Source organism: Peromyscus leucopus, chromosome 22 (genome assembly GCF_004664715.2).
Source record: "Peromyscus leucopus breed LL Stock chromosome 22, UCI_PerLeu_2.1, whole genome shotgun sequence".
NCBI classification, from domain to species: Eukaryota; Metazoa; Chordata; class Mammalia; order Rodentia; family Cricetidae; genus Peromyscus; species Peromyscus leucopus.
The window spans coordinates 20,988,826-21,015,527 of record NC_051081.1 but is presented as its reverse complement, the minus strand read 5'-3'; the positions used below and the strand labels follow the sequence as shown (position 1 = coordinate 21,015,527).

The 26,702-nt window shown below is 41.9% G+C and overlaps 1 protein-coding gene across 2 annotated transcripts in view; it reads right to left on the bottom strand.

Annotated features, from left to right (window-relative positions):
• Thada (THADA armadillo repeat containing) overlaps positions 1-24,123 on the bottom strand; it is a 294,070-nt gene extending 269,947 nt beyond the window's left edge. Inside the window, exons 1-11 of one of the 2 annotated variants that reach the window (XM_028892580.2) lie at positions 24,001-24,123; positions 21,844-21,943; positions 20,592-20,686; positions 19,181-19,311; positions 15,959-16,107; positions 15,814-15,846; positions 15,574-15,622; positions 7,974-8,164; positions 3,897-3,991; positions 2,640-2,860; positions 671-1,362 (exon numbers count right to left, since the gene is read on the bottom strand). In XM_028892580.2, coding sequence (XP_028748413.1) covers positions 671-1,362; positions 2,640-2,860; positions 3,897-3,991; positions 7,974-8,164; positions 15,574-15,622; positions 15,814-15,846; positions 15,959-16,107; positions 19,181-19,311; positions 20,592-20,686; positions 21,844-21,919 — 1,732 coding nt within the window. In that variant the 5' untranslated portion in view covers positions 21,920-21,943; positions 24,001-24,123. Of the gene's footprint in view, positions 1-670; positions 1,363-2,639; positions 2,861-3,896; positions 3,992-7,973; positions 8,165-15,573; positions 15,623-15,813; positions 15,847-15,958; positions 16,108-19,180; positions 19,312-20,591; positions 20,687-21,843; positions 21,944-23,773; positions 23,980-24,000 lie in introns of those variants that run through there. The other variant, XM_028892588.2, reaches the window with a different exon arrangement.
• Between the last annotated feature and the right edge of the window lie 2,579 nt (positions 24,124-26,702).

The window sequence follows — 26,702 nt, the reverse complement described above, 5'->3', positions numbered from 1 at the left end:
TACATCATTACTCTAGTTTGAGAACAAAAAAATTAATTAAAACCTTGTAACTAGGCGCTGGAGCAGATGGCTCTGTAATGAAGAGTCCTGGCTACTCTCCCAGAGTACACAGGTTCAATTCCCAGCACCTACATGGCAGCTCACAACTATCCGTGACTCCATTCCAAGAGATCCAATGCCCTGTTCTAACCTCCAAAGGCATGAGACACACATTTGTTGTTCATGTAGACACTAGACAGGTAAGCACACCACTCATACACATAAAAATCAATCTTTTGCCGAGAGGTAGTGGCGCACGCCTTTAATCTCAGCACTCAGGAGGCAGAAGCAGGCAGATCTCTGTGAGTTCGAGGCCAGCCTGGGCTACAGAGTGAGTTCCAGGAAAGGCGCAAAGCTACACAGAGAAACCCTGTCTCAAAAAAACAAAAACAAACAAACAAACAAAATCAATCTTTTAAAAAACAAAACTTTATAACTGGAATCATTCTTTGCTTGGCGAAACTACTTCAACCAAAACCATCACTCAGCTATTGAAAGTCCAATCTGTTTCAATCTCGAGTGGCTGTCATTGATAGCATTCTGTAGCACTTATAGCAGGGCATGGCAAGCATCTACACAGGGACCTACGGTTAAGTATCCTAAATAAAAATTACTAAGACAAACTACTCACCTGTTTCAGTGTCAATAGATGCCTGAAGAATCTTCACCATGTACTGCAGGCTTTCAGGGCTGTAATTCAGTAACCTTGGCAAATAATAATCGATCACATACGACTTCTGATCCAAGTTCCCTCCACACAGTATAGAAAGGAGAGGAGAAACCCACGTCTCATGCCACTCATCCATCCAAGTGCTGGTGACAGTTTGGGACTTCAAATGGCTCCTATGATTTTTAAACATGGTTTCCAAAAGGTCACTTGCATAAGGTACCAATGACTGGTCTCCCATCACCTCTAGGATTTGAGATGGAATCGTTTTATCTATTGCCAAAATATGTTCAATTCCAGTACTCTCAACCAAACAGCCAAGGCATGCGTACTTCCCTTTAATATGCCATTCTAACTGCAGAAGACTCTTGGTCAATTCCAGAAAGAACGGGTCAGTGACTACATCCTTCCCTTCTGTAGTGAGCCGGTGCATTTGCAGAAGATTTCTGAATATGATTTTGGTTTGGTGTCTCAGAGCATCCAATGGATGTTCCCAGTGTGTATAGACATATTCCAAAAGCCTCCTAGCTATGCTTGAATCCCCATTCAGACAGTCCTTTAGGCTTGGGGAACTTGATTCAAGGACATGTAAGGCTGAATTGGTCCAAGATGCCAAGACTCTAGACAGGAACATTTCTAATGTTGACTCCTTAATCCTGGAGAAAAATAAACCATGACATATATTATTATGAATTGCCTAGGAAAGAAATTAGACAAAATCACAACTTTTAAATACAAAGAATGAACAGAAAATTCAATGAAATTTACAACAACAAAATTACAAGTAAGGTCAAACTTAAATGACAAATTTTCAATCTTTTTACCTTACAAAAAATAAAAATTGAATACATGGAAGCCTTTAGGAATAAGTCAAGTATTCACTATCTTTGCTGTGATGGTTTCATGGATATTTTAAATTTAGTGTGTGTGTATGTGACAGAGAGAGAGACAGACAGACAGAGATATGCATTCCAGTGAGTGTGGGGATGCATGCAGAGACCAGAGGACACCAGGTGTCTTTTTCTATAGCTCTTTACCTCACTTCCTTGAGACAGGGCCTCTTACTGAACTACAAGCCAGCTATTTCAGCTAAGATGGCCGACCAGAGAGCTCCCAGGATTTACGTGACCTTTGCTAATGCTGGGGTTAAAGGCACATGTGGTGTTTGGTATTTGAACTCGGGTCCACAAATTTGCACAGCAAGTACTCCTACCCTGAACTAGCTCCCTCACTTCTCCTGGGCCAGCTGGGAAAGGCTGGAGAATCATGTTTTGGTCTTTGGGTGTCTGCTGTTTTAGGATGATGAAAATTATTTTGAGAAAAGGTCTCACTAGATTACTAGGCTACACTTGCATTAGTTGCCTCTGCCTCCCAAGTGTACCACCACGACCAAGAAGCACTCTGAGGTTGACTGTGGGATGGTTGTGCAAGTCCACAAACATACTAAAAGAAACACATTGTGCACTTTACATCTGTGAATTTATAGTACGTGAATTATATCTCCAACTTGTAAAAATTATTTTAGAGCTTTTTGCTTATTTTAATAGTAATGCTTATAAGGATGTATTCATTGTCTGACTTTTTTTAAAAAAAATGTATTGCAGGGGCTGGAGAGATGGCTCAGAAGTCAAGGCACTGGCTATTCTTGCAGGGGTCCTGAGTTCAATTCCCAGCCCCCACATGGTGGCTCACAACCATCTACAATGAGATCTGGTGCCCTCTGCTGGTGCTCATTAGGTTGGCCTGTACCAGGCCAACTATGACTGTCTCTCATTACTGTCTTTTCTCTCATGTCTGATTTATTCTCATCTATCAATTGTAATTTAGGATTCATCCTAACCACATTTAATTGAATTGACTTGGTTGGCTCAGTTGTGTCCTTCAACTGTCTTAGAAGTGAAAAAAAATTTACAGGATAAAAACCCAAACTCACTGCGAAGTCAAGGTAAACAAAACATGCACAGTGTCCAGCAGCAAAGCCTCCCCGCTGGGGCCCATGCCCCCATCCCGCCACTCCAGCATTGCAAGCGCTCCGTGGCACAGGAACAAGAGCGTGGAGACCGGCACGTCAGCACTGCAAAGGCTCCCACAGCAGTTCACGAACCACTCAGGGGTGCTGCTGCAGTCAACTGACCGGAGAAGCAGGCTGCTGATCTGGAAAACAACAGAGGGAGTAACATACAAATAGCTTAACTACAAACCTACAAATCTCTTTCTTGAAATACTTCCTGAAATAGTCTAGAAAAGGAATGTAAAACACAAACACTAACATCACTACACCAACTTTAGAAGGACAACAGTGAACTCTAAACACATGAATCTTTCTGCTGAGATGAAAGTACTAGAGAAACATGAAGGTCACCACCTGCAGGTGGACAGAGGATGCTTTTAGAGGCGCTCTGAGAAAAAAATCCAGTCTCATACAAGAATAATCATTTTGCATGATCTCAGAATACACAGATGTCTAGACAAAATGAGTTCCTAGATAATATACTGAGAGGAGGGAAGAATGCTAGCAGCCAATGCAAAGACTATGGTCTACATTACCAAATTACACTTTCCTTAGGGACCAAATTCACTAAAAACTGACCCAACCATGCCTCTTATATTACATGATAAAGTATGATTAAGTATATTACAAAGTCTGTTCCTAATAAAAACAACAACAACTATCAGAAAGTTGTTAGCATGGTTTAAACACCAGTCACCGCATAGCTGTAATGTTCTCCCTCTCACCACACTGACACACAGAACGGAAAAGAACTAGGAGGGTAGTCAACCAACGCTAATAATAGTTGCCTGTGCAAAACTGACTGACAGACAGCTGTTCCTGCCCTGTCATCGTGCCTGCTACCATGTCATCTGTGTACTTAGAATTATCATTGTAAGAGAAAAGAGCCACTAGAAAAACCCCAGCTATGCCCAATACACTTTTTAAAATTCAGCTGCTGCAGTTGAAACACTGAGGGGCCAGTGAAATAGCTGAGTGGGTAAAACCACGTCAAGTTTAACAACCTCATTTGATCCCCAGGATCCATGTAGTAGAAGAGAATCCCTACCACAAGTTGTCCTCTGACCTCCACACATACACTGTGACATAAATAATAATAAATAAAATATTTAAATTAAACCAAACTGATGTCCATCTAATTCTCGATGAAGGGAAGTTCTAAAAAGCAGATGCACTCACCAACTCAGGAAGTTTTTCAGATGGACTGAACATGTTCTTCACAAAAAGAATAACAGCTAATCCCGATGTGCTCTGAACAGTCTGCAGTAGGTCACCTATTGGGGGAGGGGGAAGCAGTCATCATGTATTAAAGATGGAGAGTCTGGTGTGCTAGAAAGAGCAAGTGCTTTGGGTCTGAGAGGCCTAGATAGCTCCAGCTTGACCATTTCCCAGGTGACAAGATTCCAGACAAGTTACTTAACCTCCCAGGAACTCAGCTTTCTTAGAGAGAGAGAGAGAGAGAGAGAGAGAGAGAGAGAGAGAGAGAGAGAGAGAGAGAGAGAGAAATAACCAATACCAGACAAGTTGTCATAAAGTTTAAAAGAAAATGAAGAGGGCTGGAGAGATGGCTCAAAGGTTAAGAGCACTGACTGCTCTTCCAGAGGTCCTGAGTTCAATTCCCAGCAACCACATGGTGGCTCACAACCATCTGTAATGAGATCTGGTGCCCTCCCTCTGTATACATAATAAATAAATAAATCTTTAAAAAAAAAAAAGAAAGAAAGAAAAAAAGAAAAGAAAATGAAGAGAAAGGCTAAGCCCAGCACATATTCAGTGAATGAGCTTCCCTCCTCTCTGGTCCAACATCTTACACTCATCTCGACATCTATGCCAATGGCATACCCAGCAACACCGCCACCTCCCTCCTGACACTGATGCCTTTGGATCCCCACTCCATGAACATCTATCTATGCCACTAGTATACCCAGCAACACCGCCACCTCCCTCCTGACACAGATGCCTTTGGATCCCCACTCCATGAACAATTTTCCTTAGAGAGATCTGAAGTGCTATATGAAAAAAATCCACACCAATGCCAATTAGAAACCTTGCTAGCACAGCACTCACAGCACTCACAGCACTCACAGCACTCACAGCACTCAAAGTGACCAGACAATTTTGATTCGCTATCTTCTTTTTGTTTGCATACACATTAGCCTCCAGTAATGTGAATTACTCAACTCAGACTAAGAAGTATGACAGACACCTTAAGTTAACTATTAAATATCTACTTTGCCCTCCATCTCTGGGAAAAAAACTGACTTTGGGTAGCCATATGCTTAGCCAAAAGCAGGATTCTTGATCCTACAATCTTCTTTGAAACTAAAGACAGCCACTGGAGGGGTTCAGGCCAATGAGCTATATGCAGAAGTCCCTTAGTCTATTAGTTTTTCTGATTATGATGCAAGGCCCTTGGGTTGGAGAGATAGATCAGCATTTAAGAGCACTGACTGCTCTTCCAGAGGTTCAATTCCCAGCAACCACATACTGGTTCACAACCATCTATAATAGGATCAGATGTCCCCTTCTGGCATTCAGGTACATGTACAGAGCCTAATACATTAAAAAATAAGAAGAAAGAGAGAGAGGGAGGGAGGGAGGGAGGGAGGGAGGGAGGGAGGGAGGGAGGAGAAAAAGAAGGAAAGAAAAGAAAGAGAGAGAGAAAGAGAGAGAGAGAGAGAGAGAGAGAGAGAGAGAGAGAGAGAAGACGCAAGGCCTTCCTCTTCCTTGAACAAACACATGATGCCTGCAGCTACAGCAGACAGGTGCCAGCAGGAGGCAGGAGGCACATGGGAAGACACCAACATAATAAAAATGCCACAGCAGAAAGGCAATGCTGGGTCCTACATTGGTGGCAGTAGTTCTCGGTCATCTGCCTCTAAACTTTGTGACAATTTTCTGTTACTCACTGCTAAATACTTTACTAACACAAAAAGCTTTAACTACTTAAGAATGGCACTGATGAAGTGCCATCAACTTTTCTGAAAATCACGTCTCATTAAATTTGTGTCTGGACTAGAGATGACTCAGCAGTCTAGAGTACTTGCTCCTCTTACAGAGGATCCAAGTTCATTTCCCAGCATCCACATGGAGGCTCACAACCATTTATACGCCTGGTTCTAGGGGACCTGCTGCCCTGGTCTAGCCACCACAGGCACCTAAATTCACATGGTATAGACAACTCATATAACCATACATATACATAAAAATAAAATAAATTTTTAAATTTTCTTCTCTGTATCTCACCAAAGTCTTTTACTTTTCAGATTTCTAAATTCTCCTTTTAAAAAAGGTAAATATCTTCTGAAAAGTTGTCTATAAATTCTGTCTTGATGAAAGTAACTAATTAGGGTCTGGAGAGATGGCTCAGAGGTTAAGGTGCTTGGTGCTCTTGCAGAGGACCCAAGTTTAGTTCCCAGCACCTACACTGGATGGTTCACAAGCACTTACAAGTCTAACTCCAGGGGATCAGACACCCTCTTCTGGCCTCCTCAGGAACCCATGTGCACATACTCAGAGACAGAAACACATACATTAAAATTTCTTATTTTTTTTTAATTTCTTATTTTTTTAAAGTAACTAATTTAATTTCTTTTAAATTCCTAAAAGTCCAAGATAATTTTTCCTAGTTACCAATGTTAAAACAATTATCCCAGCAAAGGCAGAGTAAATCATCATTTCTTACAAACAAGAGTTCTAAACAGGGCCCCATAATGTTTTTTGTGGTGTGTGTGTGTGTGTGTGTGTGTGTGTGTGTGTGTGTGTGTGTGTGTGTGTAGGTCAAAGGACAACTTATAGTACTCCACCATGTGAGTTCCAGAGATCAGGCATCAAGCTCAGGTCATCTGGCCTGGTACTGTGTGTGTGTGGTTGTTTTGCCTGCATGTATGTCTGTGCACCTTGTGCATACAATATCCAAGAAAGCACAAGAAGATGTCAGATCCCCTGGAACTGGAGTTATAGACGGTTTTGAGCCACCAAGTGGGTGCTAGCAACTGAACTCAGGTCCTCTCAAAGAGTGGCCAGTGCTCTTAACTACAGAGCCATCTCTACAGCCCCTTGGGTTTTTTGTTTTGTTTTTGTTTTTTGTTGTTGTTCATTTATTTTTTAATTGTGTTTTTTATTTAAGTTAAATTCATATATATATATATATATATATAAACTACACAGAATAGCAGATGACGAGAAATGACAATTTAACCTTTTCTGTAATACTTAAAATGCTATGAAACTCCTTTGTTTAACAAAAAGATTTTATATATACATAAACAGTTAAATAAATTATAGAACTTAGCTTCCAGCCCCAAAGACTTACCCATGTACCTCATCCCATATACCTCACCCCAACCAGAATGCCCTTTCAGACTCTGAGTAAACACTATTACAACTTTCCCAGTAATGACTTCCTTATATTCTTCAACAGCATTAACACATGAGTATGCATTTCTAGACTTTTTAAATATCTTCTACAGATCTTACAGTACAAGCACCCCGCCTCTCTCTGCTATAATTCTGATGAGGAACTCTGGCCCATCTGACTTGCAGTTCCTTCAACAAGGATAATGTGTTTGCTTATTCCTGGTAGATCCTCTGTCCTAATCCAATGCAGTCCTGATTCCTGCCAACTGGCAGCTGACCTAGAGACAGCATTACTCTCAAATTCAATCCCTTCAGAAGATGGCAGGTAGTAGCTACAAGAATCTAAGAGGCACATTTTATCTGGTTTTGTTTCTGTGATTATTGGTGCTTAATGCCACCTACATCAATCACTGGGTATTACAAGAAGTCTATCATGTTACTTCATTTTAATTTATTAATTGAAATACTCTCATGAAGAGAAATTTCTTTTCTTCTGCTTAGCTTCCTAGTGGTATAGTTCTCATGGACAGAAGAGATATTGGGAGGAATTAGGCAACCGGGCTCATAATCAACTATTGTCATTATTTGAATATAATACCATTAAGAATTCAACTCATCTTTCTAAGTCTTTCTTAAATTTGGTAGCTGCTTCTAAAGAATTTTCTAAAGTCTGTGGCTTTCTAACAATGAGAGTATTGAATGTGTTTCTCCCTTTATACACAATAAACATGCTGACATACATACACACGCAACCTGGGAAAAGTTGTTCAACCTCCCTTGCTGAACTCATACATTTGAAAAACACAAAACAAGCATTAAAATCATGTAGTTCAGGTCCTTTCTCCATAGGTTAAACAGACTGGCATGCAGTTATGATCATCATTTTGTCACACTTACCATCATTTAAAAAGTCGGTGAAAATGCTTAGCAAGTCACACATAATACGCCAGATGAGATAGTTAGAAGAATCACTCCAAAGATAGCCCTCAGGACTTGGTACTTTCTGTACTAATGTCATTGAAACTCTAATGCCCACCAATAAGTCATTCATTAACTGTGTTTGAACAATGTGATTTCCAGCAAATTTTCTACAAAAAAGAATAGGAGATTTCAAAAGGAAATTCAATACAAATGTGACCACTTCTACCCTCTTTACACCAGCACATGGCTGCATCCAAGGGCCAAACTCAATCTGAGATAAGCATTCCCGTTACACAGACACTAACTATGAACTCCTGAGTACTCTGACTGTAATAGGCCCTCTTTCTCAGCCAGACTAACCTTCCTCCCTATTGTAGAGCAAAAGTAAGCAATCTTTAAAAAGAAGATGAAGAGCTAATGAGACAACTTATAGGCATGAACACTCAACCTGCACATGTTTTTCCACCTGCCTTCAACATGCTGTCCTAGACATTCTTCTAGACATGACTAGATAGTTCTCTTCTCCTAATCTATTTACCCATCTAACTCTCTCTCTCTGCTCCCTCTCATGCCCCGCCCCCTTCCCACTGGTGTGAAGGACCAACCCAAAGCCTCAGATACACTAAGCAGATCCTCTCACAGTGAGACATTCCCAGCCCGACCTACTCTATGTCAAAGCTCCCCAAGATTCAGTCCTACTCAGTTCTCTATTCTCATCTACTTCTCTCCCTTGATGCTTTAAATTATATTCTATAGGCTAACTACTGCCCAACTTTGGGCTCTAACCCAGACCTCTCCCATTACAAACTTGTATTTCTAACTTCCTACTCACAATCTTCATTTGGGTATCTAATTAGTATCTCAAAATATGGGAGTTTATCCTTGACTGCAAACCTGTGCTGCCTCCTGGGATCTCTAGCTCTGCACTACTGCAGTCGTGTTGGCCTCCTGATCTCTCTCCCATCTGTAAGGAGATCTGCACCCATACCATGTCCACAGCTGCCACCCGACCTGAGTCATTCTCACGTCTCTTTAGGGTACAACAGCTTCAACTGCTCTCCAGCCTTTACCCTCATCCTTCTCACTCTATTTTCAATAGGGAGAATAGAAAGATCCTATTAAAACCCAGCCAGGGAAACCGTTTGTAACTTCCTCAAAACAAACAAAATTAGCATAGGTCCCCGCTATTCCACCCTTAGGTATATATCTCCAAGAAATGAAGACGGAGCCAAGTGTGGGAGGCACATGGGGGGAGGGGGGGGCTGAAGCAGACGACGGATGATGATGCTACTATAAATCCCGCCCCCCCCCCCCCCCCCCCCCCCGCCAGGAGCATGACCATGACTTAATGGATTCCCCTAAGAAACAGTCCAAAGCTGCAGTCAACCCCACTCATATGCACAGACTTACATCAATGTTTAATGACCTAGTCCCGAATATTTGTCCAGCCAATAGCACTAGACTTCTGAGGAAAGATGTAGAGGCCCAGATTACTCAAGGTTAGAGAATCTGAGCTTGCTTTACCCAGCAGGGCTGCATAAGGAGATGATTTGGCCACAGGCGTGTTTACCAGGTGTTTGGAAGGGTCTACACTTGGCTGTACGGTGTGTTCTGATCTAGCAAGGGACAATCTTTTGCCTCTCCCTTGGCATGTTATAAAAAGCCTTTTGAATACACCTTCGAGGCCACTGGGTAGTGTTCCAGGCCCTCCTGAAGCTATCCTGTGTTTCTGTCTGTCTTCTCATCAACTAGGTCTCTCTTTATCTAATATTTCTTTTTTATCCCTCTCTCATAAGAACTAAAAAGGTAGGAAAGGCAGGAGCTAGACTCCCATGGCCTCCCACAGAAAGTTTCTTACCAAAAATACAGTGAGCAAACACAGAAAACAGGAGGAAAAAAAAAACTTAGACAAACCAGAGACTATGTAAATCTAAGAAAACTTTTTTTAAAAGTAACTATTATTAATATCTTCAGAAAGATAACAAGAAACTTCAACCATGAAAATATCAAACACTCAAAGCTAAGGGGAATGACTTTTCTCTTTATCAATCATTTTCATAATAATGATCTTTATAAATTATCTTTTGAGCACAGTGGTAGATACCTGTCATGCCAGCACCTGAGAGGCTATGGCAGGAAGATTACAAGTTTGAAATTACTGGATTACACAGTGAGACCCTGTCTCAAAAAAATCAATCAAATATCATACCTGTGTGTGCGTGTGTCCGTGCGTGTGTCCGTGTCCGTGTCCGTGTCGTGTGTGTGTGTGTGTGTGTGTGTGTGTGTGTGTAACTTCTAAATACAAATTTAAATAATCACATCAAATGTTGGAAAGGGCACATTCTGAGCCTTTTAAAAAAGCTTCTGTTGGGCTGGAGAGATGGGCCAGAGGTTAAGAGCACTGGCTGTTCTTCCAGAGGTCCTGAGTTCAATTCCCAGCACCCACATGGTGGCTCACAACCATCTGTAATGAGATCTGGCTCCCCTCTTCTGGCCTGCAGGGACCCATCTTTCTGCTGCATACAAGAAACACACATCAAATTCAAATATAGACACTACCTCAGAGTAAAAGGCTGGGAAAAGTCTGTCCAATCAAATGGTCTTAAGAAGCAAGCTGGTGTAGCCACCCTAATAGCCAACAAAATAGACTTCAAACTAAAATCAATCAAAAGAGATCAAGATCAAGTAGGGCATTACATACTCATCACAGAAAAGATCCACCAAGATGAAGTTTCAATTCTGAACATTTATGGCCCAAACACAAGGGCACCCACATATGTAAAAGAAACATTACTAAAGCTTAAATCACACATAAAATCCCACATATCGCCGTGGTGGCGCACGCCTTTAATCAGCACTCACAACAGCGATCTGTAGTTCGAGGCAGCCTGACAATGATCAAAAGCAAAAACAAAAAACTTCAAAAAAAAAAAAAAAACAAAAAAAAAAAATCCCACACATCAATAGTGGGAGACTTCAACACCTCACCACTGGACAGACCTACAAAATCGAAACTTAACAGAGAAATAAGGGGCTTAAATGATGGTATGGCTCAAATGGACTTAATTGATATCTACAGAACATTCCATTCTAACAAAAAAGAATATACCTTCTTCTCAGCACCCCATGGAACTTTCTCTAAAATCGACCACATACTTGGCCACAAAGTAAATCTCAACAGATACAAAAAAAAATGGAATAACCTCCTGTGTTCTATCAGACCACCATGGTATAAAGTTAGATTTCAACAACAAAAATTACAGAAAGTCTACAATCTCATAGAAACTGAATAATGCTCAACTGAATCACCAATGGGTCAAGGCAGAAATAAAGAAATTAAAGACTTCCTAGAGATCAATGAAAATGAGTATATCACATACCCAAACCTATGGGATGTTATGAAAGAAGTGCTAAGAGAAAAATTCATAGCACTAAATAAATGCCCACATAAAGATGTTGGAGAAATCTCACACTAGTGACTTAACAGCACACCTGAAAGCCCTAGAACAAGAAAAAGCAAAGTCACCCAGGAGGAATAGACACCAGGAAATAATCAAATTGAGAGCTGAAATCAATAAAATAGAAACAAAGAGAACAATACAAAGAATCAATGAAACAAAGAGTTGGTTCTTTGAGAAAAATCAACAAGATAGACAAGCCATTATCCAAACTAACTAAAAGGCAGAGAGAGAGCATTCAAATTAGCAAAATCAGAAATGAAAAGGGAGACATAACAACTGACACTGAGGAAATCCAGAGAACTATCAAGTCATACTTCAAAAACCTGTACTCCACAAAACTGGAAAATCTAAAAGAAATGGATAATTTTCTGGATAGGTACCACATACCTAAGTTAAATCAAGACCAGATAAACTATTTAAATAGACCAATAACCCTAAGGAAATAGAAACAGTCATTAAAAGTCTCTCAACCAAAAAAACTCAGGACTAGATGCTTTCAGCAGAGAATTCTACCAGATCTTCAAAGAAAAGATAATACCAATACTCTTTAAAATTGTTCCACACAGCCGGGCGGTGGTGGCGCACGCCTTTAATCCCAGCACTCGGAGCAGAGCCAGGCGAATCTCTGTGAGTTCGAGGCAGCTGGCTACAAGTGAGTTCCAGGAAAGGCACAAAGCTACAGAGAGAAACCCTGTCTCGAAAAAAAAAAAAAAAAAAAAATTGTTCCACACAATATAAACAGAAGGAACATTACCAAACTCCTTTTATGAGGCTACAATTACCCTGATTCCCAAGCCAAACAAAGATGCAACAAAGAAAGAGAACTACAGACCAATCTCCCTCATGAACATTGATGCAAAAATACTTAATAAAATATTGGCAAACAGACTCCAAGAACAACACATCAAAACAATTATCCACCATGATCAAGTAGGCTTCATCCCAGGGATGAAAGGGTGGTTCAACATACCAAAGTCTGTCAATGTAATACACCATATAAACAAACTGAAAGAAAAAAAAAAAAAAAACACATGATCATCTCACTAGATGCTAAAGAGGCCTTTGACAAAATCCAAAACCCCTTCATGATAAAGGTCTTGGAGAGATCAGGAATACAAGAAACATACCTAAACATAATAAAGGCAATTTACAGCAAGCCAACAGCCAACATCAACGTAAATGGAGGAAAACTCAAAGCAATTCCACTAAAATCAGGAACAAGACAAGGCTGTCCACTCTCCCCACACTTATTCAATATAGTACTTGAAGTTCTAGCCAGAGAATTAGACAACAAAAGGAGATCAAGGGGATACAAATTGGAAAGGAAGAAGTCAAACTTTCACTATTTGCAGATGACATGATAGTATACATAAGTGACCCCAAAAATTCAACAAAGGAACTCATACAACTTATAAACACCTTCAGCAATGTAGCAGGATACAAGATTAACTCAAAAAAATCAGTAGCCCTCCTATATACAAATGACAAACGGGCTGAGAAAGAAATCAGAGATACATAACCCTTTACAATAGCCACAAATGATATAAAATACCTTGGGGTAACTCTAACTAAAGTGAAGGACCTGTATGACAAGAATTTTAAGTCTCTGAAGAAAGAAACTGAAGAAGATAACAGAAAATGGAAAGATCTCCCATGCTCATGGATAGGTAGGATTAACATAGTAAAAATGGCAATCTTACCAAAAGCAATCTACAGATTCAATACAATCCCCATCAAAATACCAACACAATTCTTCACAGACCTGGAATGAACAATACTCAACTTCATAAGGAAAAACAAAAAACCCAGGATAGCCAAAAGAATCCTGTACAATAAAACAACCTCTGGAGGTATCATGATCCCTAACTTCAAGCTCTACTACAGAGCTACAGTAATAAAAACAGCTTGGTACTGGCATAAAAACCAACATGTGGACCAATGGAACTGAACTGAAGACCCTGACATAAATCCGCACACCTATGAACATATGATTTTCGACAAAGAAGACAAAACTATACAATGGAAAAAAGAAAGCATCTTCAACAAATGGTGCTGGCTAACTGGATGTCAACATGTAGAAGATTACAAATAGATCCATGTCTGTCACCGTGCACAAAACTTATGTCCAAGTGGATCAAAGATTTCAAAACATAGATCCAGTTACTCTGAACCTAACAGAAGAGAAAGTAGGAAGTTGTTTTGAACATACTGGCACCGGAGACCACTTCCTAAATATAACACCAGTAGCACAGACACTGGGAGATACAATCAATCAATGGGACCTCTTGAAACTGAGAAGCTTTTGTAGGGCAAAGGACACAGTCAATAAGACAAAATGACCGCTTACAGAATGGGGAAAGATCTTTTACCAATCCCACATCTGACAGAGGGCTGATATCTAGAATATTTAAAGAACTCAAAAAATTAGACATCAAAATACCCAACAGTCCAATTAAAAAATGGGCTATAGAGCTAAACAGAGAATTCTCAGAAGAAGTTCAAATGGCTGAAAGACATTTAAGGAATTGCTCAGTATCCTTAATCATCAGGGAAATGCAAATCAAAACAAAACTCTGAGATACCATCTTACACCCATCAGAATGGCTAAGATCAAAAACACTGAAGAGGGCTTATGTTGGAGATGATATGGAGCAAGGGAAACACTCCTCCACTGTTGGTGGGAATGCAAGCTTGTACAGCCATTATGGAAATCAATTTTGTGTTTTCTTAGAAAATTGGGAATCAACCTCCCTCAAGACCCAGCTATACCACTCTTGGGCATATACCCAAGGAATGCTCAATCATACCACAAGAACACATGCTCAACTATGTTCACAGCAGCATTATTTGTAATAGCCAGAACGTGGAAACAACCTAGATGCCCTTCAACTGAAGAATGGATAAAGAAAATGTGCTATATATATACAATGGAGTACTACTCAGCAGAGAAAAACAATGACATCATGAGGTTTGTGGGCAAATGGATGGAACTAGAAAAAAATCATCCTGAGTGAGGTAACCCAGACTCAGAAAGACAAACATGGTATGTACTCACTCATAAGTGGATACTAGATGTAAAGCAAAGGATAACCAGACTGCAACTCACAACTCCAGAGAGGCTTCCTAGTAAAGAGGACCCTGAGAAAGACACAGGGATCACCTAACAACAGAGAAATGGATGAGATCTACAAGAACAGACTAGGGGTGGGGATAGGGGTAATGGAGGGCAAGTGTCAGGGGAAAGAGCTTGGGGAGCAGGAGGTCCCAGCTGGATCAGGAGCAGAGTGGCAGAACAGGGAGGGAGATACCATGATGAATGAAGAACCCGGGGAATAGGAAGAAGCAGAGTGCTAGAGAGGTCCCCAGAAATCCACAAAGATATCTCCACTGTAGACTACTGGCAATGGTCGAGAGAGTGCCTGAGCTGACCTGCTCTGGTGATTGGATGGCTGAACACCCTGACTGTCATGATAGAACTCTCATCCAGTATCTGATGGAAGCTGATGCAGAGATCCACGGCCGAGCCCCAGGTGGAGCTCTGGGAGCCCAATTGGCGAGAGAGAGGAGGGATTGTATGAGCGAGAGATATTGAGACCATGGTTGGAAAAAGCACTGGGACAAATAGCCAAACTAGTGGAAACGCATGAACAGTGAGCCAATGGCTGAGGAGCCCCATGGAACTGGACCTGGCCCTCTGGATAAGTAGGACAGTTGATTAGCTTGAACTGTTTGGGAGGCCCCCAGGCAGTGGGACTGGGACCTGTCCTTGGTGCATGGGCTGGCTTTTTGGAGCCTGGGGCCTATGCTGGGACACTTTGCTCAGCCTTGGTGTAGGGAGGAGGGGACTGGACCTGCCTCGGCTGAGTCTACCAGGCTGGGCTGACTCCCCAGGGGAGACCTTGCCTTGGAGGAGGTGGGAATGGGGGATGGATTGGGGGGGAGGACTAGGGAGTGGGAGGAGGGAGGACGGGGGAATCTGTGGCTGATATGTGAAATTAAGGTAATTATAAAATAAATATATATTAAAAAAAAAAAGAAAGAAAGCTTCCATTGTACAAGACAATCCCCATGTGCACACAGACATGTGCACAAGCATGCAAACATCCAGCACTCGCCTGTTTTCCTCCAGGATGTCAGTTAAACTCTTGTACAGAAAACGAAGCACTGAAAGAAAAAGAACAGAATGACAAACCAGAGCTCCAAACTAAGTTTCAGCTTCAGTACCAGGAAATCATAAAATATCGACCAAAAATGACGTCATGGCGAAGCAGGAACTGCAAAGGGTCTGGTCTACTTTAGTTATCTGGAAGCCATCTCTAAAACAACTCAGCGCAAAAGAAAATATCAAGACTTACCACTTTTAAGCAGATAAACAACACATGCTGTACCTGCAGGTGGGAAAAGAACAATGTTAAGGAGCTGCTGCCAAAATGACGGTTTTAAAAAGGTGATGTGGTGACAGACATTAGCAGGAAAAGGCACTGAAAAGTGCTGGCTTACCCACATTAAAGTTCTCCAGGCAGGAAGATATGTTGTCCATTATTTTTCTATAAGCATATAAGTCAGAAGTTTCTAAGTCTTCTTGAAGGTAAAAAATAAAACAGTATGTAGCATCAGTTACAAAATATTCAGGTAGGCCATTCAGTGAGCTGCAAAAAAGAAACAAAGGATGAAAAGCTTCTATTACTGGGCTAAGTATGGAGGGCGGAGAATATACAAATGTTAAACACTGAATCACACCTTCAAAACATAGCCCCAAAGTTATAACCCTGCACCACCACCACCGAAATTCACTGATCTACCATTTCTCGTCCCTGGTTCCATTTTGCCGTTTCTGCTCCCCAAGCCTTCTCTCAACAGAGTAGCCAGAGCAATAGCACCATGCAGTCAGCATTTACTATGAGGATGGTTTCAGGACCAACCAGGGAAAAAACTGGGGGATGCTCAACCTCCTGTATAACACACAGAGCATTTGCATTACACCCTGTGCAGATTTTCCCATGCACTCTAAACCATCTCTAAGTTGTTTGTAATGCCTAATGCAATACAGAAGCTATATAGACAGTTATTTTCTCTGTCGTTCAAAGGACACATAAAGAAAACAAGTCTGTACGTGTTCAGTACGTGACCTAAGTTTGCCAAATGCAGAACACAGGGACACAGAGACCTGACCATCTATCTACCTGTGATCCTCTAACAAGCTCCACATACAGCTGCACTAATAAGCATAGTTCACTATAACCCACAAGGCCTTTCAAAACCTGACTTTCTCCCCTCACCATTAGCCCTCATCTCAATCCTTAATCACTTAACTCTGGCTAGATGACTCTTCCTTGTTCTGAGAGCTTATCTATCAAAATCTTCACTTATTTCCTCCATTCAGAACATTTTCCTTCAAACACCTCAAATCTTGTCGTTCAATCTCAAAGTCACCCACCCCAAGAGAAGGAAGGTGAGACGTGGCCAACCACACGTCAGACCGACAGTCCACGCTGGCCCCCTCTTCCTCCACTCTCAGCTCTCCTTTTCTTCAGTCTCTGGCCATGTTCTCCTGCACATGGTGCTGACTTTTCCATTTCCCCTTAGCATCTAAGATTCTAAAAATCTAAGCTGTTCTATTCATTTTAACCTCAATTCCTATAAATGTCCTTGGAACACAGTACTCAACAAAAATTTCCTTAATAGAAAGTTATGCCAATATTAGTCCAGTTAAATCAAAACAAGCTCCACATACAGATGCACTAATAAGCACAAATAAGGTTTTATTTGAAAACCTCACTACTCTTCTGGAAGAAATAATCTAAAAACTGGAATAGTTCAAAAAAGAAAACTCAGTAGAAAGGTAACTAACTCTGTGTAACTGAATCATATTATCAAAATAGTAAAAGAAGAGTAGTATTGGTATAACAAACACACACAAGTCTAAAATAATCAAACCTGAGTTTTTATAAAAATACATAACGACGAGGAGTATTCCAAATATAAGGGAAATGTATGAGCCAAAAGTCTGGGGATAACAGAGATTCTATATGAAACAGAAAACTAAACTAGACCCCACCTCACCCAATCCTCAAAACTTGATTCTAGATGGATTTAAAACTGAGAAAAAAAAGTAAGACAGGAAATAACAATCTTGAATTAGAAAGAGCATAAAATGAGCAAGGCATAAAATTTAGAAATATATATAATGAAAAGTATTATTAGGGTCATGATCTTTTTTAATTTTATAAAGACAATATATCATGCAGAAAGTGGAAAAAATACATTTGGCACATAATTTATATAGAGCACTTATAAATCAAGAAAAGATTATAAGACAATGAAAAGATATAATTTAAAAGGTAATCAAACTGCACACATTACAAAATGTTCAACCATGAGTTGGGGATGTAGTTCAGTGGGAGAGTATCTGCCTAATATGCAAAACCCCATGGGGTCAAACCCCAGCACCAAGTTAACATTAATAATCTGGGAAATATAGGTGATAATAAAAGAGCATTTCTCATCTTCAGATTATAAAAATGTAAAAACTGGTGTCATCAGTGCTGGAGAGACACAGAAATAAGTAGTATCGCTCACAGTTGGAGAAGTGTTAATAAATAGCTTAGGGGAAGTACAGTCAACAACATCTGCGAAATGGTCTACAACCCCCCTCCAGTCATTCATGCACATGATTACACACACTTTATGTACACACAGACTATCACTGCAGCACTTCTGGAATAGTGAAATCTAAAACACCAGATAGTCATCAGTGGCAAGGAGACTAAATAAACCAAATAATATGCATCATGATTCACAGTTGGACATATCATAATATGGAGTATGTACATAGAAATAAATACAGACAAAACACTCACTCACAAAATGAAAATAAGTGAATACATTTTAAAAGGGCTATCCTGATACAGAAATTTCTCTTACTATTCTATGTGCTTGTTTACTGAGGGGGACACATGGGTCGGTACCACAGCACACATATGAACATGGATAACTTGCAGGAGCTGGTTCTCTCTTTCTACCATGTAGGAGGCAGAGATCAAACTTAGGCCACCAGGCTTGATGAGACTTACCCTGACACACAGAGTCATGTCATCTGCCCTCCAAGACATTCTTTAGTAAATAAACCAACTACAGAGTACTGTGTAGAGTATAATCCCACTTAGGTAAAAATATTAAAACTAAAACATAGTATATATGTTAAACCCAAAGAAAAGGTTTCAAAAAACAAAAACCAAAATTAAAGTGAAAACCCTTTCCTAAAGAAAATGAAACATGGCAGAAATGGTGGAATTCAGGCCTACTTTATACAAAGGATATACTCCTGTACTATCTATGTTAGAATAGATGGGGACAGAGAAAAGGTATAAGATGATAGATTTAAACATCCAGGCAAAAGAACTGACCCAGCAATCTGTGAACTGGGACCCCCAGAACAAAGGTACAGCTTGTTTTTTTAAATCCTAAAACCTAAGGCTTTTGCTTTCTAAAGACCTCAGACAGATACATGGATAGATAGTATAAATAAAACTTGTAGTGTTATAGTTTAATTTTACCAAGACAGTGAATGAACTTTGCTTTTTCTTTTTTCTTTTCTTAAGTGCTGGGGATGGAACCCAGGGTTCTCCCTACTAGGGAGGTGAGCACTCCACCACTGAAGTGGACCCCCCAGGCCCCAGCTCTTTTTTGTAGCATTCAACTTATCTTCCTTCCTTTCCTTACCTCGCCAAGACTTTCTTCAAGGGATTCTTCAGAGTCAAGGAAAAATAAATGCTTGCTATAATTCTCAAACAATTTTCAATAGCAGGATCATACACACCATTTTTATCTACTTTCTCCAGGACAGGCACAATCTATAATTTAAAAAAAAAATTCAAAGCAATTCTTTCTAATATCAAATACATCAAACTAAGGTGATTACAAATATTCTTTTAAGTCATTTTTCTTTTCTTTGAAGGGAAGAGGGAAAGTGACCTTGACCTTCTGATATTCTGGCTTGAGAGTGGAGACTACAGACATGTGTCACCATGTCTATTTATGTGGTGCTGAGGACCAGACCAGGGCAATCACTCTACCAACAGAGGACATTCCCAGCCTGATTCCAGTATTTATAAACCTTTAACGCATACCCCTCCCTCTTTACTTCCTGACCCACTCACACTGAGAGTCACATACCTAAGGCATAGCAATACAGAAAATCTATAGCGCTCTTTAAAAGTGAGTAATAAGCCAGGTATGTTGGCGCACGCCTTTAATCCCCACCCTCGGGAGGCAGAGGCAAGCGGATCTCTGTGAGTTCGAGGCTAGCCTGGTCTACAGAGCAAGATACAGGACAGGCACCAAAACTACATGGAGAAACCCTGTCCCCAAAAACCAAAAAAAAAAAAGTGAGCAATATATTTAACTGATTTCAAAGTAAGTATGCATGTGTGGAAAATCTAAATGCTGAAATACAAATAAGAGCGATCTATATTTTAAATTAACTTTCAAATGTGTCTGCCAAAAAGTTTTGAAGATTCAAAATTAATAATAATTTTAAAAAAATATATTGCCGGGTAGTGGTGGCACATACCTTTAATCCCAGCACTTGGGAGGCAAAAAAAAGTGGATCTCTGAGTTCAAGTTCAGCCTGGTCTACAGAGTGAGTAAGTTCCAGGACAGCCAGGGCTACACAGTGAAACTCTGTCTCAAAAAACCAAAAAAATAAAAATTAAAAAAGAAATTGCACACAATTATCTCTTGTCTGCTTATAGTCCCAATGATGGTAGAAGGTTAGATACTGTTTCTATTGCTTCTCTGAATAAAAGGGCATTATATAATGAACAGAAAAAGGGAAAACTATCATTTGGTGATAAACTGGCATTAAATAACCGAAACCAGAAACTGTCAGTGAATTTTTTTTTTTTGGGGGGGGTTTTCGAGACAGGGTTTCTCTGTGTAGCTTTGCGCCTTTCTGGACTCACTTGGTAGTCCAGGCTGGCCTCGAACTCACAGAGATCCGCCTACCTCTGCCTCCCGAGTGCTGGGATTAAAGGCGTGCACCACCACCGCCCGGCCTGTCAGTGAATTTTTAAAATCCATTAACAGCATGGCAATATTCAAGACATAATCATGAACAAAAACTCAGCATTACCTGTTTAATATAATAGATTTGTGACACTCCGTCCGTGAGTTGTACGCAACGTAACAGCAATGAGGCTAGATTTTTCCCTTCTGCGTCAGCAAAAGCTAAGGAACACAAACAAAAACTTACTGCTGTAACTACACACGGATTGATAGCACCTTTCTTCTACATTCTACAAAACTGCTAAGGCTATAAGCCAGGGCAGTGAGATAGGTTAGCAGGTAAGGCGGCTGCCACCAAGCCTGACCCGAGTGTGACCCCAGAAGCCATGCAGTGGAGGAGGAGAAGAGCTGACTCCGAAAAGCCGTCCTCTGACCTCTCCACCTGTCTGAGGGCATGTGTACATCCACACAGACACATACTGGCTTAGTTTGCTTTCTGCTGCTGTGAGAAGACCATGACCAAAAGCAAACTGGGGAGGAAAGGGTTTATCTTACAACTCCCAGGTCACAGTCGAAGTCACAACTCCCATCACTAATGACGTCAGGGCAGGAAGTCAAGGCTGGGACCTGGAGCTGGGACCGAAGCATAGACCATGGAAGCAACACTGCTTACTGGTTGTTCCACATGGATTACTCAGCTTGCTTTTATTATACAACCCAGGACCCCTGTCCAAGAGTGTCACTGCCTACAATGGCCTGGTCCTCTCACATCAATCACTAATCAAGAAAATCCCTCCCCCCAGACCAATCTGACGGAGGTATTGTCTCAATGGAGCTTCTCTCTTCCCAGATGACTCCAGCTTGTGTCAAATTGACTCACATACACGCGCGCGCGCGCACACACACACACACAGACAGAGACAGAGACAGAGAGACAGAGACAGAGAGAAAGAGAAAGAGAAAGAGAGAGAGAAATAACAAAGTAAAAGCAGACATAGAGGCTCTGACATTAGAAGACCCCAGGTTCAGTTCCCAGTATCCACGTGGCAACTCACTACCCTCCATACTACAGTTCCTGGGGATTTGATTACCTCTTATGACCTCTGTGGGCTTCAGGCACACACACACACACATGGTGTATACATACATAAATCTTTCTTTAAAAAAGTATATAGGTCAAAATAGCAAGGAAAAATCAGTCTAAAGGAATATAATATTTAACAAAACTATTTTTACCCAAAACTGAATGCAAAAAGAAAAGAAAAATGAAGCAGGAAGAATTTCAGCATTATACTCTACAGGGTCCCAAAAATTCAAATACTCTGCTTGCAAACTTGCAAATTCATTCATCAAACAAATGAAATTTAAAAACCACATACATCTCAAAGTTTTCAGGTGCTCCTGACAAACAGTCAATGCAGCGACCTGCGTTTCTCTTTTCTTCTTCACACCCATTTTAGACAGGACCAACAGTAGCCTCTGTAAGAAAGAATAGCTTAAGACATTGGTCCAGTGGAGGGTTTCTCCTGCAACATATGAGCCATAAGAGCATTAGTTGAGAGTGTTGTCCTATGCACTATAGGATGCTTAAAGCTTCCCCAGTCTCTACCCCATCAGATGCCAGGAGTATCAACATGTTAAGACAACCAATAGATGTCTCCCAACAGTGCCACTATGAGAGGGTACAACTGCCCTGGGCTGTGAATCACTGAACTGGGGATATCTGGTTTACAAAAGAAAAACTGGGCTTTGTTTGCTTGTTTGTTTGTTTAGCGGTTTTGCTGCTGTTGTGTGCAATGGGGTTTTACTATACAGTCCTTAAAATAGTCCCCTGCTTTGAAGGGGAGATTTCTTTTGTCCCACCGAAGGATTAGAAAGCTGATGAAAGCTTGTCAAAGGAGACCTCTGTGGTCCAATGAGGAGTGGACTACCTTCAGACTCTCCCAGGCAGAAACTGACTCAATATCTTTCACCTATACTCCTGACACAGCTTCCTAACTGCCTGCCCGGCTCCAAGAATCCATTCTTGTCAATCATCAAAGTAATCCTTAAAGACACTAACGAATGCCGGCGGCGGTGGTGGCGCACGCCTTTAATCCCAGCACTCAGGAGGCAGAGCCAGGCGGATCTCTGTGAGTTCGAGGCCAGCCTGGGCTACCAAGTGAGTTCCAGGAAAGGCGCAAAGCTACACAGAGAAACCCTATCTCGAAAAACAAAAAACAAAACAAACAAACAAAAAACTAAATGAAGTCTAACCTCACACTTAACTTAAACTTCTCAAGGGTTTCCAATGGCGCTAAATGCAATTTATTAATTACTAATGTCCAAATTCGGGTGTTGGCACTTACAAGCCTGAAAACCCTGCCCCAGCTTCCTCTGCTAGTCATTTCAAATCAGTCTACCCTGCCACCTTAAGAACTCTCACATTTCCTGATGCTTAACATCACCTATGAAACTTCCAGATCTGCCAATTAATGCTCTGTCCCATGCATATGGCAAGACCTATTTCTTATTCTCCAAGTTTGTGATTAAATACCACCCAAGAGAAGTTTTCTGAAACTTGATCTAAAATGTCATCACTCTGATACACACACCACTTCCATTATTTTTTTACAGCATGTATGACTACCTGAAATTACATTAATTTGCACATCTGTACACCATCTGTTTTTCCTAGTAGTAAACTCCATGAAGGTGGCCATTTTAATGATGTGTTCAGTGTTTTAATTCTCACTCGTTCACCATTCAGGCATGTAGATGCTTTATAAACATTTTTTGAACAAAACCAAGGAATTAACATTTGCTAGAGACATTCTGGAAGGGACAAATACCTTTAAGGGCAGAAAGATGGACCACCTGTTACTTAAAAGTACACGCTACAGCCAAGTGTCAGGGTGCTCCTGCTACTAAAGAATCTATAGTGCATTTGGACAACAAATCACTACATTAAAGGCAAGAGAGCAGCCCACCAAAAAGTTAAGAATGAACAAAGCTAGACATACAACAAGGAAAGAATTTGAAGTTCTTCGTTAAATTTAGGAAATAATTTCCTAAACGAGCAGCCCGCGTATCAAGTGAGAAGGCACTGAAGGACACTGTGGAGACAATTCAGGTAAATGGCCAGTTTGCAGCAGTATTTGATCCCGGATTCCTAGGGGGCTGCTCAAAAAACAGATTCGGTGATTCTGCATGTTCTATGGATAAACGTGTGTCCTGGTGAACTGGGCCTCCCCAATGCGTAAAATCCACCCTGTCCAGCCCGGTGCGTTCCTGCTCTTAGGTACCATTTGCAGCTTCCCTCCCACCTACATCTTTCCGACTCCCACGTGAAGCCCCAAGAATGACAGAATGACAGACGTAAAAGTGGTTAGAGGGCTGTCTCCATGGAGACCTAAGCGACCCACGCCAGAGGCTGGCAATGCCGCAGGGCCACGGCTGGCACCCTCGCGAGGCCCTGCAAGGCGGCCCGGCCGCGCCGTGGAGAGTCGGTCCCACGCGCCCGCGCGCCCGGCAGGCAGCACGCCCGCGAGCCAAACCTCGTGCCCGGGGACGTCGGCAAAGAGTCCCGGAAGCCCGTCTCGTCTACAGCGTCCCGTCTTTAACGTGGTTCGCGCTGCAACACCGGTCCCGCTGCGGGGAGGCAGACCGGGAATCTGGCAAGGAGATGTCGCGAGAGTAGACGGACGCCGCTCCTCCAATCAGAAGCGCGGAAGTGTCGTGACGTCATCAGAGGGGGCGTTTGCGAGTGAATTTGGATTGACCGGGACATCAGAGCTTGGCGTTAGTGTGTGTGTGTGTCACGCTTTACCTTCTTCTGGGTGGCAGGGTTGCAGGGCTCCACACCCCTAGGTGTCAGGCCGACATTTCTGCCTCAACCCAGACTTTCCACACTCACTGTGCCCAGAGGCGGGGCAAAAACTACCCGCGGGGACGGTTGGGCCCTGGAGTGAACTGAAGCGGCTAGCAACGACTTGATGAACTCCACCGTCCGAGCCTGGAAAGTTGCCTCAAAGGGTGTACCTTTTACACAGCTCACAAGCTGTCTCGCAGTCCAGTCCTTGAAAAATGAGTAAGAACTAGAGACCTATCAGGGCACTAGGAGCTAGAGCAGGGAACAAGATTAGAGAACAGACAAGATGCTATCTGGAGGCGCATTAGTGTGTGGGGGGGGGGATATTGAAAAATTGGTTCATCAGGTGGATGTTTTAAGCCTTTGATTTTTTTCCCTCAATTTTATATTACTGTGCTTTGTATTTCTTTGTGGTTTTATCTCGTGTATCACTACACAATAGCTTGTCATTTGTTTGATTTTGTGTGTATTATCCACCGATTAGCATCTTTGGGCAGTTTTTCGGGTCACCCACCTAAAAATGGGTGATGATAATTATTTCACAGTTAACATAATATGCCGTTCTCTAATACATTTATGCAGTCATGCTCGTGCCTCTGGACATTTGTTCTGAAGGAGTCCAGATGAGAGAGAGGGACAGAGAGAAAGACATGGCCATGGATAGAGAAGCAGGGCATGGAAAAAGCATGTGAGTTGTAAGTAGGATGAGTAGCTGCCGGGAAGGGGGGTCTATGAACTGGAGCTGCCGGGCAGTTTAGGGTAGAGGAAGAAGTACAAAGGGCCAGGATGCTAACTTGGATGCTGAGATGTATAACAAGTATATGTGAAAAGGAGCGCAAGAGGGGTCTGGAGCTAGCATTAGCTTTGGTATGCAAAAAGTAGCTTTGGTCTCATCTGCCGGAGGAAGGGGAAATAGGGAAAAGGCTCTTCCTAGCAGACAGAAACGGTTTCACAAATTCCTGAGGAATGCTGGAAATGTCAGCCAGCAATCTTATAGCCCAGCATGTGCTGAACCAAGACTGTTATTTTGGACCAGGTCAGCGGGCCTGCCCTTTTGAGGTGCCTGGGGTTTTCCTAACAACAACAGACTACTGATACTCGCTAGGGGTTCTGAAATGATATGGTCTGTGGGTCTGGGTTGTGTTCATTTTCTCTGCCAGTTAATGAAAAAGCAGGAGAAATCTGGAACACAGGACTCAAACATGGCAGACAGAGTGAGAAACTGAAGAAAATCCCTGCTCCCTGATCAAAAAAAAAAAAGTATGGGAATTCCTGGGGGTGGTTAGATAGTGCTGGCCATGGATAATGAGGTTTGCTGAGACAGCCAATCCCTTCTCTGCCAATACCAGGGATACCCAGCCTTTAGAATGGACTGAGACTGAGCAGAGGGCCTTCAAAGTCTTGAAAAAGGCCCTGGTGTCTGCCCCAGGCCTGGCCCTCCCAGAAATTACTAACCCTTTCCACTTGTGCATGGAGGAGGCCAGAGGCATTGTCTAGAGGGTCCGCATACAAACCCTGGGACCCTGGAAAAGACCGGTGGCATATCTGTCCAAGACACTTGATCTGGTCACAGCTGGATGGGCAACATTTATAAAGGCCACCATTACTGCCACCACCTTGCTGGTAAAAAGAATCTGACAGATTAACTTTAGGACACAAACTATTCCTGACAGCCCCACACTCTGTTGAGGCCCTTTTGAGGGGAACATGGGAGAGATGGATGTCTAATGCCCAAGTGACCCAATAAGAAGTCCTGCTTCTCGATCAACCCCACATTTGGTTCCATAAGACATTAGCCCTCAACCCTGCCAGTCTCCTAGGAACCAGACAACTCCTCGGAAGTTACTGAACTGATCTGATTGACCTCCCATTGACAAAACCAGATGAGGTATTGTTCACCAGTGGGAGCACTTTCATCCAAGATGGGATCAGGTGTGCAGGGGCAGCAGTGTTGATCCAAAAGAAGACTATCTGGGCACAGTCTTTAAGTAGGGGAACCTCAGCTCAACAAGCTGCTGAACTTCACCTTTGACACTTCTCTGGGAAAGATGAGGCTCTTACCATAAACACTGACAGCAGATATACTTTCACCACGGCCCATGCCCATAGGGAAAGAGGGTTGCTAACCCCAGTAGAAAAAGAAATCAAAAATAGAGAAGAAATCTTAGCCCTATCACAAGCTATCTGATTACTTAAGAGGGCAGCCATTGTTCATTGGACACCAAAAAGGAGATTCCCCAGGGGCCAAAAACAAAAGAGTGGCTGGCTTGGCCACCACAAGACATGGCCCTAAAGCCAGTGAGGACACTCCAAATCTTCATAGCCCTGCCTGAGCCCTGCTTACTGGCCACCCAGAATGGGCCAAACAAGAAGTGGCCAGACATCATA